The sequence below is a fragment of the Taeniopygia guttata genome, chromosome 19 (assembly GCF_048771995.1).
Source record: "Taeniopygia guttata chromosome 19, bTaeGut7.mat, whole genome shotgun sequence".
Lineage (NCBI taxonomy): Eukaryota > Metazoa > Chordata > Aves > Passeriformes > Estrildidae > Taeniopygia > Taeniopygia guttata.
The window spans coordinates 9,884,947-9,897,865 of record NC_133044.1 but is presented as its reverse complement, the minus strand read 5'-3'; the positions used below and the strand labels follow the sequence as shown (position 1 = coordinate 9,897,865).

At 48.5% G+C, this 12,919-nt stretch overlaps 1 protein-coding gene and 1 long non-coding RNA gene across 2 annotated transcripts in view; both read right to left on the bottom strand.

Annotated features, from left to right (window-relative positions):
• The window catches only part of GALNT17 (polypeptide N-acetylgalactosaminyltransferase 17), a 212,335-nt gene that overhangs the window by 147,095 nt on the left and 52,321 nt on the right, over positions 1-12,919 (bottom strand). Inside the window, exon 2 of the mRNA XM_072916770.1 lies at positions 10,470-10,653. Within this exon, the coding sequence (XP_072772871.1) occupies positions 10,470-10,653 (184 nt within the window). The remainder of the gene's footprint in view (positions 1-10,469; positions 10,654-12,919) is intronic.
• LOC140680286 (uncharacterized) lies at positions 4,238-7,306 on the bottom strand. Its single transcript, XR_012051438.1, has 2 exons — positions 5,879-7,306; positions 4,238-4,503 (listed from the first exon to the last, which is right to left on the bottom strand). It is a non-coding gene; the product is annotated as an uncharacterized lncRNA (long non-coding RNA).

The window sequence follows — 12,919 nt, the reverse complement described above, 5'->3', positions numbered from 1 at the left end:
CAAAGCTCCCCCCACCCGCACAGCCAAACACATCCAGGCACACCCAAGGCTTGGCTTTGCTGCCTGCAGCTTCTCAGGTTCCCTCTGGCCCACAGAAAACCCCAGGAACTCAGCAGCTGAAGGCCTGGGAGGTAAATCCTGATGCATCCATGGGGCCCTGATGGGATTGAATGATTTCCCCATGCTGGGCTGCAAAGCACAGTGGCTGAAGGACAGAATGTTGTAAATCCCACTGCAAGGCTCTGCTGTGCCAGCACAGGCAGGTTCAAGCTCCCTGGATGCCTTAATCCATAGGCTCTGCTTCCCAGCTCTTCCTTACACATCTGTGCTGCTTCCTGCCTGAAAACCTCAATGGCAGAGGAAAAACCTGCTGGGTTTGTCCTTCTGCTGACAAACAGCTCCACAAATGAAACCCCCTGGTACCAAACAAGCTTCATTTGTGCTGTCCTCTGAAATAAAGCTTCACCAGGAAATGAATTGATCTCCATTTGGCCTTTGGAAAGATTATGAGCAGGCTTAAAAGAAAGCAAATGCTCAGCCTGCTATTCATCCTGCCACTTCCTCATCATGCTCCATTCATTAATTGCTTATTCTGCTCTGGATTTTGCTGATTCAGTGCACATGTTTGCTTACAAAAAGGACTGCCAACATTAAATCTATTGTCTGTCCTATGATGTACATTTTTTGTGACCCAAGCATCTTAATGCACCTAATGCTGTCTGGTACAGTTCACTTTTACAGATCCACGTTCTCAAACTATTTCTGACCACAAAGCCCTGAAACTTCCTCACATTTCCCTAGGAAACTCCATTTTAAAGCACCTACTTTATTCCCAGTAATTCTTCTTCAGAAATGTTCAGCTCTATTTTAGAATTAGGGTCTCAAAAATAGGCATTACAATTTAGGGACATACAGACATTTCTAAAGGCACACTACTTGGCAATTCCTAAGAAGAAATCATCTGCAAAGTTGTAAAAACAGAATGTAGAAAATGGGATTTACTCTGGTGAGAGGCTCTTGTAATAAAGTTATTAGGCTCAGACAGATCTAAGGGAGATAAAAGCCAGAGCAATTCTGAGTGTCACATCCACTTACCCAGCTCTGGCCATGCCCAGCTCTTTCACACACACACACAGAATAAGTCATTGAGACCTCCTTGCTCTTGGATTTTCCTGCTGGAAAACTGCACAAAAAGAACAAGCCTGTCAAAGCAGTAGAGCTTGAGTCCCCCTCTGCCTGATCTGGCTGGGCATGTGCTGGTTTGGAAGAGAAAAGCTCTGGGCAGTCCAGGGGAGCAGGTTGGTGGCACAAACAAACACACAAGCCCTGATTTCCTTGGAAGCCAACTGGAGGGAAGCGTATCCAAAGCTTAAATTGCTTCATTTATTCTCATAAGCACAGTTTAGGCAGAAGTATTTATGACAACACAGGTATTTTTCAGCAAAGGAGTTCAGAGGAGCACAAAAGCAAGTTGTTAAATTACACTAATCCCATCCTCTGCCAAAGTGATCATTTAATACTTCTGTTTACATTAGGAACTGTTTTATAGCACACTCCTGCCACAGAAGTCTTCCCTGAAGCACCATGTTCCCAACTTACAGGAACAGGTAATAACTTTGCAGTCAGGAAGGGAAAATTGACAATTAGTGGAATGTATGGCATAAAGAACCCTGAGGTGCTGTGCTATAAATCCATGGCCACAGTGTTTGCAGGTGACACTGAGCAGCACAGTGGAAATAAGAGACTCTCTAACAGACACTAAACAACTCCAGTTGCTTTCCCCAAAGCACTTTCTTCCCAACTGGGTTTAAAGAAGATATCGGGACTTCAAGCACCAAAGGCTGCTGACACACTCCTGACCCCACACAAGCTGCCAAAGTGTGCTCCAGTGACCTCTGCTTCACAAGAAAAAAAGAAAAACTTGTCCTGTGTCCCCATCTAAACCCATGCAGCACAAATCTCTGAACTGTTCCACAGGGAGTCTGACAGCTCCAGTTCTAGGGGCAGCCAGCCCCAGCTGCCTGTGTGTCCAAGGAACCAGGCTGCTCCTGCAGGTCACAGCAACGGGCTTAAATAATAACCAACAAATGTAAAGCACAGCTGGAGGAGCGTGCTTTTAGAGCCTTTACTTGCCCAGTTTTCAAGAAAAAGCATTGCTGGAAGTCAGGAGCAGCATGTCCAAACACACAGAGGAATAAAGATCAATACTGGTATTTATTCAACAGCCTGTTGGTTTGTATTAGTGCTGGGAAAGCAATGGAGCAGCAAAGAGGCTTTTTCCTCTCTGCAAATCATCCCAAAGGCAGCAGAAGTTGCTGCCCCATCCCTGGAGGGCACGAGGGGCACAGGGCACCAGCAGCATCTGCACACACAGAGCAGCAGCAGAAGCTCCTCAGAGCTCAGGGCCCTGAGGATGCAGGAGAAACAAAAACCTGATCTTGTGTGGAGCTGGGTTTGGAACGATCTTTTATCCCCACAACCTTCAGAGCAGGGAGGGGACAGCCTGGCCACGGGCTCGAGTGACAGCAGCAGGACCTGGCTGGGCTGCAGCTCCTCCTGAGGGACAGCTCCAGCTCTGCTCCGTGGGACAGGGACAGCAACAGCTGGAGCTGGGCCAGGGCGGGTCAGGTTGGATTTAAGGAAAGGTTCTTCCCCCAGAGGGTGCTGGCACTGCCCAGGGAATGGGCACGGCCCCGAGGCTGCCACAGCTCCAGGAGCTCCAGGCTGGGATTGTTGGGGTGTCTGTGCAGGGCCAGGGGCTGCACTGGATGATCTCTGGGGGTCCCTTCCAGCTCAGGACATTCCAGGACATCTTGTCTCACTTCAGAACAGACTGAGGAGCTGATGACTGACAGCAATCCCTGCATAAAACAACTCCCAACATCCTCCCCAGCCCCTCCTGCAGGGACATGGGATGTGGATGGGTGCAGAGGTGACACAAGTCCTGCCCAGGCTCCCCTGGCCCCGAGCTGCAGGAGTGTTTGGACACTTCTCTCAGGGATGCCCAGGCTGGGATTGTTGGAGTGTCTGTGCAGGGCCAGGGCCTGGACTGGGGGATTTTGCTCCTCACTTCAAGACAGACCCTGAGGGGCTGGAGCCCCAGGAGGGAACAGGGCTGGGAAGGGGCTGAGCCCCAGGAGCAGCTGAGGCAGCTGGAAAGGGGCTCAGCCTGGAGAAAAGGAGGCTCAGGGGGGACCTTGTGGCTCTGCACAGCTCCTGACAGGAGGGGACAGCCGGGGGGGTCGGGCTCTGCTCCAGGGAACAGGGACAGGAGGAGAGGGAATGGCCTCAGGCTGGGCCAGGGGAGCTCAGGGGGGACACCAGCAGGAATTTCCCCATGGAAAGGGAGCTCAGGCACTGGAAGGGGCTGCCCAGGGAGGTCTGGAGTGCCCATCCCTGGAGGTGCCCAAGGAAGGGCTGGAGGTGGCACTCAGTGCTCTGGGCTGGGGATGAGGTGGGGCTGGGGCACAGCTGGGACTGGATGGACTTGGAGGGATCTTCCAACCCCAGTGATTCTCGTTCTCATTCTGGGTCCCTTTTAGCTCAGGAGGTTTCCATGACTTTTTGCAGCCTGGCAGATTAAAACTGGCTGGAGCCCCACAGAGATGGGACAGACTGGGCAGGACAGAACAACACATGGACAGGAAATATCCAACAATCCATCCCTGAGCTGCAAATCTACTCTGGCTTTGGTGAGCCCTGTTCTGAGGCACAGCTCCTGCATGCCAGAGCTGTGACACTGATACTCACTGCTTGATTTCTCTACTTGCTCTCCCAGAAAATTTTCAGGTGGCACCTTTCCAAGTACTGGAAAATATTACTTTTCCTTTTTTTATGGCTGAAGCTATAAAAAGCCAAGGGCAGGAGTGTTTTTCATACAATGCTGGATCAAACCCACAACCATCTATTAAGAAAGAAGGTGCACAACCAGTCCTGGCTTTCTTCTAGCACTGCAAGGATCTTTTAATACACTCCCACATGCAATTCAAAGGGAATTTCACATCTGAAAAAGTTTTTTTGTTCTTCCACTGTCTTGATTCCTCTCTAGTTTTCCCTTCAGTTATTTGACAAAGAAAAAGCCCTATATCTTGCCTCTGTTTTCCTGGCTGTTGTTTGGATGTAGGACTGAAACCCATCAAAGCACTCTTTACAGACTGTAGTAGCACATTGTGCATGCAAGAGGGAAGGAGCTCTTCTGACCTCCTTTGTTTGCAATAAGCAGCAATCACAACAAATAAACAGGCATGAAACTCTATTTCCCAGCAAATACCACTCTCATAATTCCAAGTAGTTTGTTTTGTCTTCTTAAATGTTGTCCTCCTCTGCAGCCTCACTTCATCAAGTCTGGCTGAACAGCCCAGGGCAGGACACGAGTGACTGGCCCATCACCAGATATGTGTGCTCAGGAATGTTCCAGATCCTTGAGAAACCATCACTGAGCTCTCCCACTGGCTGCAGTAATATTTGCACATCTCAGACACTTCTGCCACAGCCAACACGGTCCTGTGGGCAGAGGAAAAGGCAAAAAGCATTTTTTTTTTATCAAAGGAGGCTGTGGAACCTCAGTTTTGGGGAGGAAATGAGGTGAGATATATGGAGCTGTGACAGGGGCATCTTCTGCCCAAGCTGTGGCAGGTGTTGAGAAAATACCTCATTTCAGTTCCTTGGTCCCAGAGAAATCTGAGACGAGGCACCTGCAAAACCAGGGAGTTCAGTTACTCCCAAAGTGGAAGAGATTTCTGTATTTTCACAGGAAAATAAATATGATGGCACATGGAACTTTCCCATCAGAGCCAAGCAGAGGGCACAGGCTGAGGCCCCTGACACAAACCATGGCCAGCGTGGGCTCTGCAGGAACATTTGGGATCCAGCACAAGGGATTGGTAGGCAGGAGTGGTCTCATGGGCAGGAGACTCAATTACAGCCTCCAGATGCATCCTCCTGGGCATCCTAACACGTCTCAGTTACATCCACATCCATCACTTCCCAAATATGCATTCTGTTGTGATTAAAAAGCCAAAATGGAATTCTTGGGCCCTGCAACATGCCGTGGCTAAGGCAGCCCCATGGCAGAGGGCAGGAGGCTCTCCAGGGATGGGGAGAGACCCCAAGGGGAACAGGGTCTCCCTCCACCCCACAAAGTGCCCAGCACCCAGCAGGGTACACACTGACAGCCCACAGAGGCCACACAAAACCACTTGAAATAAAAATGATTCATAACTTCTTTTAGTTTCTTTAAGTTAAGTTGTCAAATAACAACCCAAAGTCTACTCAGAAGCCAAAACTCTCCATCTTCTGCACCATATCCCAAAGCAAGGCTCTCAGCTTGCTGCTGCACGAGGTCCCTGGTAACAAAGCAGCTAAAGGCAGCTGGTGCTGCAATCCCAGGGCAGCAGCTCCGGAAATAAATGGGTGATTCAGGCACTGAGACCTGCGGGGGGATGGCTCTGACTCAGCCCAAACACCACGGGAACAGTTCCAGCAGGCAGGGCTGTGAACTGTTCCCTCTTCAGCACAGGTGATGGGGGCTCTGCCCAGGGCACCTCTCCACAGGGTCCCAGGGCAAACACAGACCAGGTGCTGTGAGAACACAGCAGTAAATCAGGCTCCCAGCACCTCCAAACCTTTTCCTTCAGAGGATCCCAGAATGGTTTGGGTTGGAAGGGACCTTAAAGCCCATCCAGTGCCACCCCTGCCATGGCAGGGACACCTCCCAGTGTCCCAGGCTGCTCCCAGCCCTGTCCAGCTCCAATCCCTGTCCAGGAATCCAGGGGCAGCCACAGCCTCCCTGGGTAACCTGTTCCTGAATTGAATTCCTTCCCAATATCCCGTCTAACACTGCCCTCTGGCATTTTTGAGCCATTCCCCCTCATCTTACCTCTACATCCCCTTGTCCAGAGACCCTTTCCATGCACTTCCTGACCCATTGCAGGACCCCAAGGCAGGCAGGAGAAGGGGTTGTGTCTCCTGGCTGGGAAGCCCTCAAAACATGTGAAAAATAAAGCTGTGTGAGCTGCTTATCTCTTACACCATCCTTGCTCTTCACTTTAAAAGCTCGAGGCTCCCCTCCTGAGAACAGCTGTCCAGAGATTTGCAGCAGCAGGAATGTGTCATCTGCACCCAATGATCCAATAGTCCTAACAATTGTGGGTATTATTTCTCTTAAATCTACCCCTTAATCCTATAATGCCATAAAATACCACTGAATCAGAGCTTAGCAGGATTCCAGAAAAGAACAGACTTTTAAAGAGATAATGAGAACTCCACATTTAGGTTGGATAGGATTGAAAGGAGAGAATGGGGGAGGCAGAATGTACCAGATGGGCAGATTATTTCATAGTTTCCCTTAATATGATTTCTTCAACCTGAAGCATCTGGTAATTCCTCTATCAGAGATTAGATACTGGATAAGATGGACAGGCAGGCTGATCTAACAAAGCAATTTTATTTTCTGGCTACACATAGGAGAGGTTCCCATTAAATCTTGTATCACAGGATAAAACGGAGGTGCATAAAATGTTGTATCCAAGCAGGGAATGTTTGCAGGCACTGGGATCCCATGTAAATATGCTTCACTTTCAATACAGAAAACAACATATCTCCCAAACCCCCCATCCTCCCCAGGCAGGCAGCGAGTGCTGGGAATGGATAAACAATAAAATTCACACAGCAGCCTTGTCCTTCAGAGGCTTTTGCAGAAAATTGAGAAAATTTCTTCATCTCATTTTTGTGAAGATTTGTGTAGAAGTCCCGCAGGCTGCAGGCAGCACCTTGGGTACTTCCAATCTGGAAGCAGAGATTGCTTTCCAGAACATGCAGGAATCTCATCTTAAAGCCAAAAAACCCAATCAAGCATGAGAGGCATGTGGTCCCAGTGCCCTTCTCATTATGGCACTGCTTGGCACAAATTCTGGAATAACTCACCCCAAAACACCAGTCTTGCCTGTTTTAGCCCAGGGAAGAGCTTTCCCAGCCATTCCAGCTGGAATATGTTACTTGCTTCACTGGAAAATGTCTTGCACACCCAGCACAACCTTTCCTGCTCTACAGAGGGTCGGGAGCAGGAATGTCAGTAAGGTCCAGGTGTGGCAGGCACAGCTCCTGTTTGGAATCAGCTCCACACAGGACATCCCAGACCTCTGGCACCACTGCTCTGGGAATCAGCCCAGGGCAACCCCAAACCCCTCCGTGGGGAAAGGCAGGAGGAGTTTCCACCTCCCAGCCCAGGGGAGCAGCCCCAGCAGCAAAGGGGACAGGGGAAAGCAGAAAAGGGGAATGAAGAGGGGAAGAGAAGAGAGGGGGAAAGGGAACAGGAAGGGGAAGGGAAAGAGGAGAAGGGAAAAGGGAACAGGAAGGGGAAGGGAAAGAGGAGAAGGGAAAAGGGAACAGGAAAGGGAAAGGAAAAGAGGAGAAGGGAAATGGGAACAGAAAAAGGGAAGGGGAAAGAGGAGAGGGAGAAAGGGAACAGGAAAGGGAAAGGGGAAAGAGGATGAGGGAAGGGGAAGTAAAAAAAGGAAAGGGGAAAGGAGGAAGAGGGGGGGGAGAAGGGAAGGGGAAGAAGGGGAAAAGGGAAGGGATAAGGGAAGTGGAATAAGAAAGGCGAGAGAAGAAAAAGGAAAAGGGAAGGGGGAAAGGGGAGAGGAGAAGGAGGAAAGGGAAAAGGGAAGGGGAAAGGGAAAGGGGAAGGAAATCACTCAACTAAAGTAAAGATGATAATCCAAACTACCAGAAAGTGACACCACAATTCCCCAAATCAGAGCAAACAACGTGTTCTGCCACAGCTCCTGGTTCTGGGAAAGACCTCACCTTCTCCTGAACATCATCCTCACACCTCTGGGACCATTTTCCCAGGGAAACTCCCTCCTTTCTCTGCCTCTGGGCAGGACTGAGAGGCCCTGAGCTGTGAGCTGTGAGCTGGACTGGCTCCTCCTCACCAACAGCTCCTGAAATCCCTCGGAGCAGGGATGTCTGAGTCCCTGAACCCTCAGTGGTGCTGAGCACGAGGTGCAGGGAGGCTGGAGATACAAAAATATACACAAATTGTGCCAAACCTCCCCATAACTCTCCTTGCTTCACTTCCCTTTGGGCACAGGCACAAAAAAAGAGCAGGAAAAGGCCTCAGAGCTTTGCTCAGCACTCAAGGCAGTTGCACTTGACCACATGAATGTTTCCTTAAAAACAGGGCAAACTGAGAGGAAAGGCTGGGGAGTGCCAGCCTGTGCCAGGACCAGTGCCAGTCCATTGGCATTCCAGACACTCTGCAGCCTTTACTGAACCACACAGCTTCACTATTATATTTAAAACTACTACATGCTTTGTAATGCTTATCAGCTGGAGGGTTTTCAACACTTTTTTCCCACTAATGCTGCAATTTCAAAGCCATTTAGGCTAATTTCCCTTGACTTGAATCTATTTTAATCAGAGACCAGGATACTTGACTTAAATGGTTTGTGTTCAACCCTTCATAAAATCAGCCATAAAACTTTATGCACTAAATAGCAAGGGAACCTTGAAGCCAGAGGTAGGAAGAGGTGAAACTTTCCAAATTATCCAGCAAACTCCAGCCTATTACATACCAGACCAATTGCTCTCTTACAATATCAAGACAACTGATCCCCAAAACAAAAAGAAAACCAATAAACAAAAGGCACTCCTGAAGTTCTTACACAGATAAAAGGCATTAAGCTGTGCGGCTGCACTCAGTACCCACAAATTCCCTCCCAAGCCTCAGCCCGACTCCAAACTGAAGCATTTTAAATGCAGTGCTGTGCCCTGTCCTCTCCCCCACTCTCCCATGGAATGATGGATAGTGGAACTGAGCAAAAATACAACGCAAGCCTGAAAATGTCAGAATTAATCCTTTTCTTCCCCCCAAATCTGAAAAGAAACATTGCTTCTCAAATTAATTCTCGCCAAGTAATGCTGGCTCTGCTGGAAGTCAGAGCTGTGGATGAGAAATGGAAATCAGCAGCTCAGCCTCAGGTAAGTGCTGGAGAAGGTCTCGCTCCAAGGATCCAGCATTGTGCTGAGATTTGCATATCACAGAGGCAAAGGTGCAGTTTGTACCTGCAATTCAGCATGCCTGGAGGAGCTGCAGCAGCACAATGCAGCCTGGGCCTCCATTCCTTTGGAAACTCATCCAGGGATTTCTGTTGTCAGTGGTTGACAGCCCTGGATGCTCCAAGGGGCTGCTCAGAATTCAGGCAGCACCCAGAGAGGTGAAGGAACAAGACCTGCCCCTGCTGCCACAGCCTGGACACTCTGGAGCTCCCAGAGAGGTGAAGGAACAAGAGCTGCCCCTGCTGCCACAGCCTGGACACTCTGCCACCAATTGACACACAGAGCTGCATCCCTGGCTGTATGGTTTTCAATTTTCTGCAGGTGCCAGGCAACAGCTTTGTCACTGCTCCAATGACACAGGCATTGGACATGGATCTTTCACTATCTAAACCTCTCTCAGCTCATTTTTTTATCAGGGATTTCACTCCAGGCCTGGACAAACTGACACTTTCCTATTTTGAGGAACACTCTGGCAGCCATATCTAAAATTAACCTTCACAAAGATAAACTTGCAGCGTGTCTTTCCTCATCCTCTTAACAAAATGATGTGTCACCTCTTCTAAAGCCTGTTCTGTGCTGCTTGTCAGGTAAACATCACCAGTGTTTAAAAAGCTCAATCAGAAAAGGAGAGGAAGGATACTGCCACTGTAGAAACTCCCTTTAAAGGCCCAGATTTCCAATGGGAGACCCCAGAGTGTCCCTGTGCTGGGAGGTGCCTGAGGGCAGCCCAAGGGCCCTGGAGATCCTGCAGGGACATGAAGGAGCTGACAAGGAGGGAGAATCTCTGCACACTTTTACAGGTATTAAACACCAAAAGCTTAGTGAAAGCAGAGCTGAGCTTCTGATGGCATGGACTGCTTTAGGAAAATGGAGACAGACTGGGAAAAAATTAACTTTTTTTTCCCCTGATAAATCATCTTGATGAACTCTCACTCTCTCCAACTACCTGGAACAAGGGTGGGGCCAGGTGGGGATCAGTTTCTTCTCCCAGGTATCAACTGACAGGACAAGCAGAAACAGCCTCAAGTTGTGCCAGGGGAGGTTTAGGTTGGATGTTAGGAATGATTTCCTGACAAAAAGTGTGGTCAGACCCTGGCATAGCTGCCCAGGGCAGTGCATCCCCATCTCTGTAGAGGTTTAACAGCTCTGTTGATGTGGCACTTGAGGACACAGGTCAGTGGTGGCCTTGGCAGTGCTGGGGAACAGTTGGACTCAATAACCTTTGAGGGTTTTCCAACATGAGTGGTTCTGTGATTCCATGAGCTCATCCCAGCCCAGCCACTCCAGTTTCTCATCACTGAGCAGGGCCCTGTGAATGACGAGGGAAGAGCCAGCAGCACCAAAGCTGACTGGGAAAGCACCAGCACTCCTGAACACAAACATTCCCTCCTGCAGCCCCCGGCACTTACTTGGTGGGGCGATAATCCGGGATGGAACGATCCAGGGAAATCTTCTCACTGAGGTAGGAGTTGTAGCCATACTTCTCATGGGGTCCCTTGGCTTTCTCCTCCTCCTCGGGGGACAGGGTGGCTGGGAGGCCACCCTTGCCACGGCCACCATAGCCCTCAATGAGACCAAGGGACTTGGAGAGACCTGGGGGGAAAACAAAAACAACATCTCTGGTAAAACCCATCCCTGGTAAAACCCATCCCTGGTAAATCTCATCATGGGTAAAACTAATCATTGGTAAAACCCATTGCTAGTAAAATCTATCCCTGGTAAAACCCATCCCTGGTAAATCCTATAATAGGTAAAACTCATCATTGGTAAAACCCATCTCTGGTAAAATTCATCATTGGTAAAACCCGTCCCTGGTAAAACCCATTTTGGTAAAACTCATTCCTGGTAAAACCTATCCCTGGTAAGACTCATCATTGGTAAAACCCATCTCTAGTACAATCCATCCTTGGTATAACCCATCCCTGGTAAAACTCATCCCTGGTAAATCTCACAATTAGTAAAACCCATCATTGGTAAAACCCATTTTTGGTGAAACCCATCCTTGGTAAAACCCATCCTTGGTAAAACCCATCATTGTTATTTCCAATTCCCATAGGAAAAAAAATACTCTAAAAATCCTGGTAGTTTCGGGTTCCTGGCTGGTTTGGGTTGGTTTTCTGCAGACATTCCATGTCCTCCCTCCTTCTTTGGCCCAATGCTGGAATAAAAATGACTCAAGTCTTGCAATTCCTCACGGCTCGGGCACACTGCTCCTGCCAGCCGTGCCCCTGGCGTGCAGCTGATAACCTGTCCCAGGATCTGTGCAGTTATTCAGTTGGTGGGGAGGTTATTCAGGCCTCCTTCCCACTCTCAGAGAGGTAATTACATGCAAGGTTAGATGTTCCCAGGAGAAGGATAGGTTGAACACAAAGCAGGAATAAAACAGGGTTGGTTAAGTGCCAGCTGAATGAATTTTTGCTCAGTGTGAACAGTGAACAGCATACAAATAGCAGGGATTTAAAAACAGTTTCCCCTCAAACCTTTCTTATATTTTAAAGTACAGTGTTCCTAGACCCTTATCAAGGGGAATTATTTATTTATATCTGCATAGCTAAAGGAAATAGGCAAAGTTCAAAATGAGCTGCACATAAAGAGCTCCATGGATGATTTGGTGGTGGCTGTGGGAAGACAAGTCCATGCTCATGTTATTATTTATTAGATAGGACACCTGGAATTTTAATATTTTTCATTAGCAGAGATTCACTCTCTTTTTGTCAGAAACACAAAAATAATAATGATGGATTTTGGTTTGCTTTTTTGTCTGTGTGGGTTTTTTTATAATGAAAGACACCAGGGTATATTCCTGTTGTTTCAATGGCAGAGCCCTGACTGAAAACAGGACAGATTTTGTCACCTCTGAAGCTTTTGAAGGGACAATAACCTTGAGGATGGTTCAGTTCCCAAACCTACCACTGACTTCCATTGTCCTGGACAAAACATTCCTGCCTGCTCAGAGATTTAAGTATTTTTTTCCTCAAAAAGTAGCATTGAGAGACAGGAAAAAATGAGCTGGAAATGACAGTTGGAAGCACAGTTTGAAGAATTATGATTATTATTACTATTATTATTATCATCATCGTTGTTGTTGATATTATTATTATTATTACTATTATTATTATTCCTTCTGACAAGACAGCTCTCAACATCCTTCCCTGCTGTATCAGAGCCCCTCTGACCACACTGGGCTTGATTAGATTTTATCTGAGGACAATAACAACAAATCAGCTGCCAGGAGCCCCAGGCTGTGCTCACATCCAGGCTGCCTTTCCCAGCTCCAGGCTGAGCAGGAGCCAGGGGATCACTCAGGAAGGCTGGGATGGGTGGCACTTTGTGGCCTGCAGAAGCTCAGCAGGTCACTCTGTGAACTTCCCAACCCCAAGTGGTTCCTCTCCTGGAACCCTCAGTATCTCCCAGTTTGCTTTTAAAGCTAAATTTTGCTTTTGTTGATTCCTTTGAACACATTTCTCCCTGCCCCAGGACTTTTACTTTCTGTAAAAAAGCCACAGACCTGTGAGGAGGGAAGTGGGGACGTTCTGAGGGGAGCAGAGGCTCCATGGATGGAGGACACTCAGTGGGATGTGGGAACCAGGGACATCCCAGCACCTGGCTCTGTTAGAAGCAGGCTTTAAAATGACAAACTCAGGTTATTACCAACAGCTAATAACAGATCAACAACTCAGACACCAAGGCAGTGCTTGTCCCAGAGCTCCACACTCTAACCAGCAGGGAAGGATGATCCCTCCAAGGCTAATCCACCCCCAGCAAGATCCCAGCCAGTCTCCAGAGGTTCTCATCTCTGGCCCAGGTGACGGACTTGTGCTCCCCAGCACAGTGAAGGACCTGGAATTCGAGGTGAGGA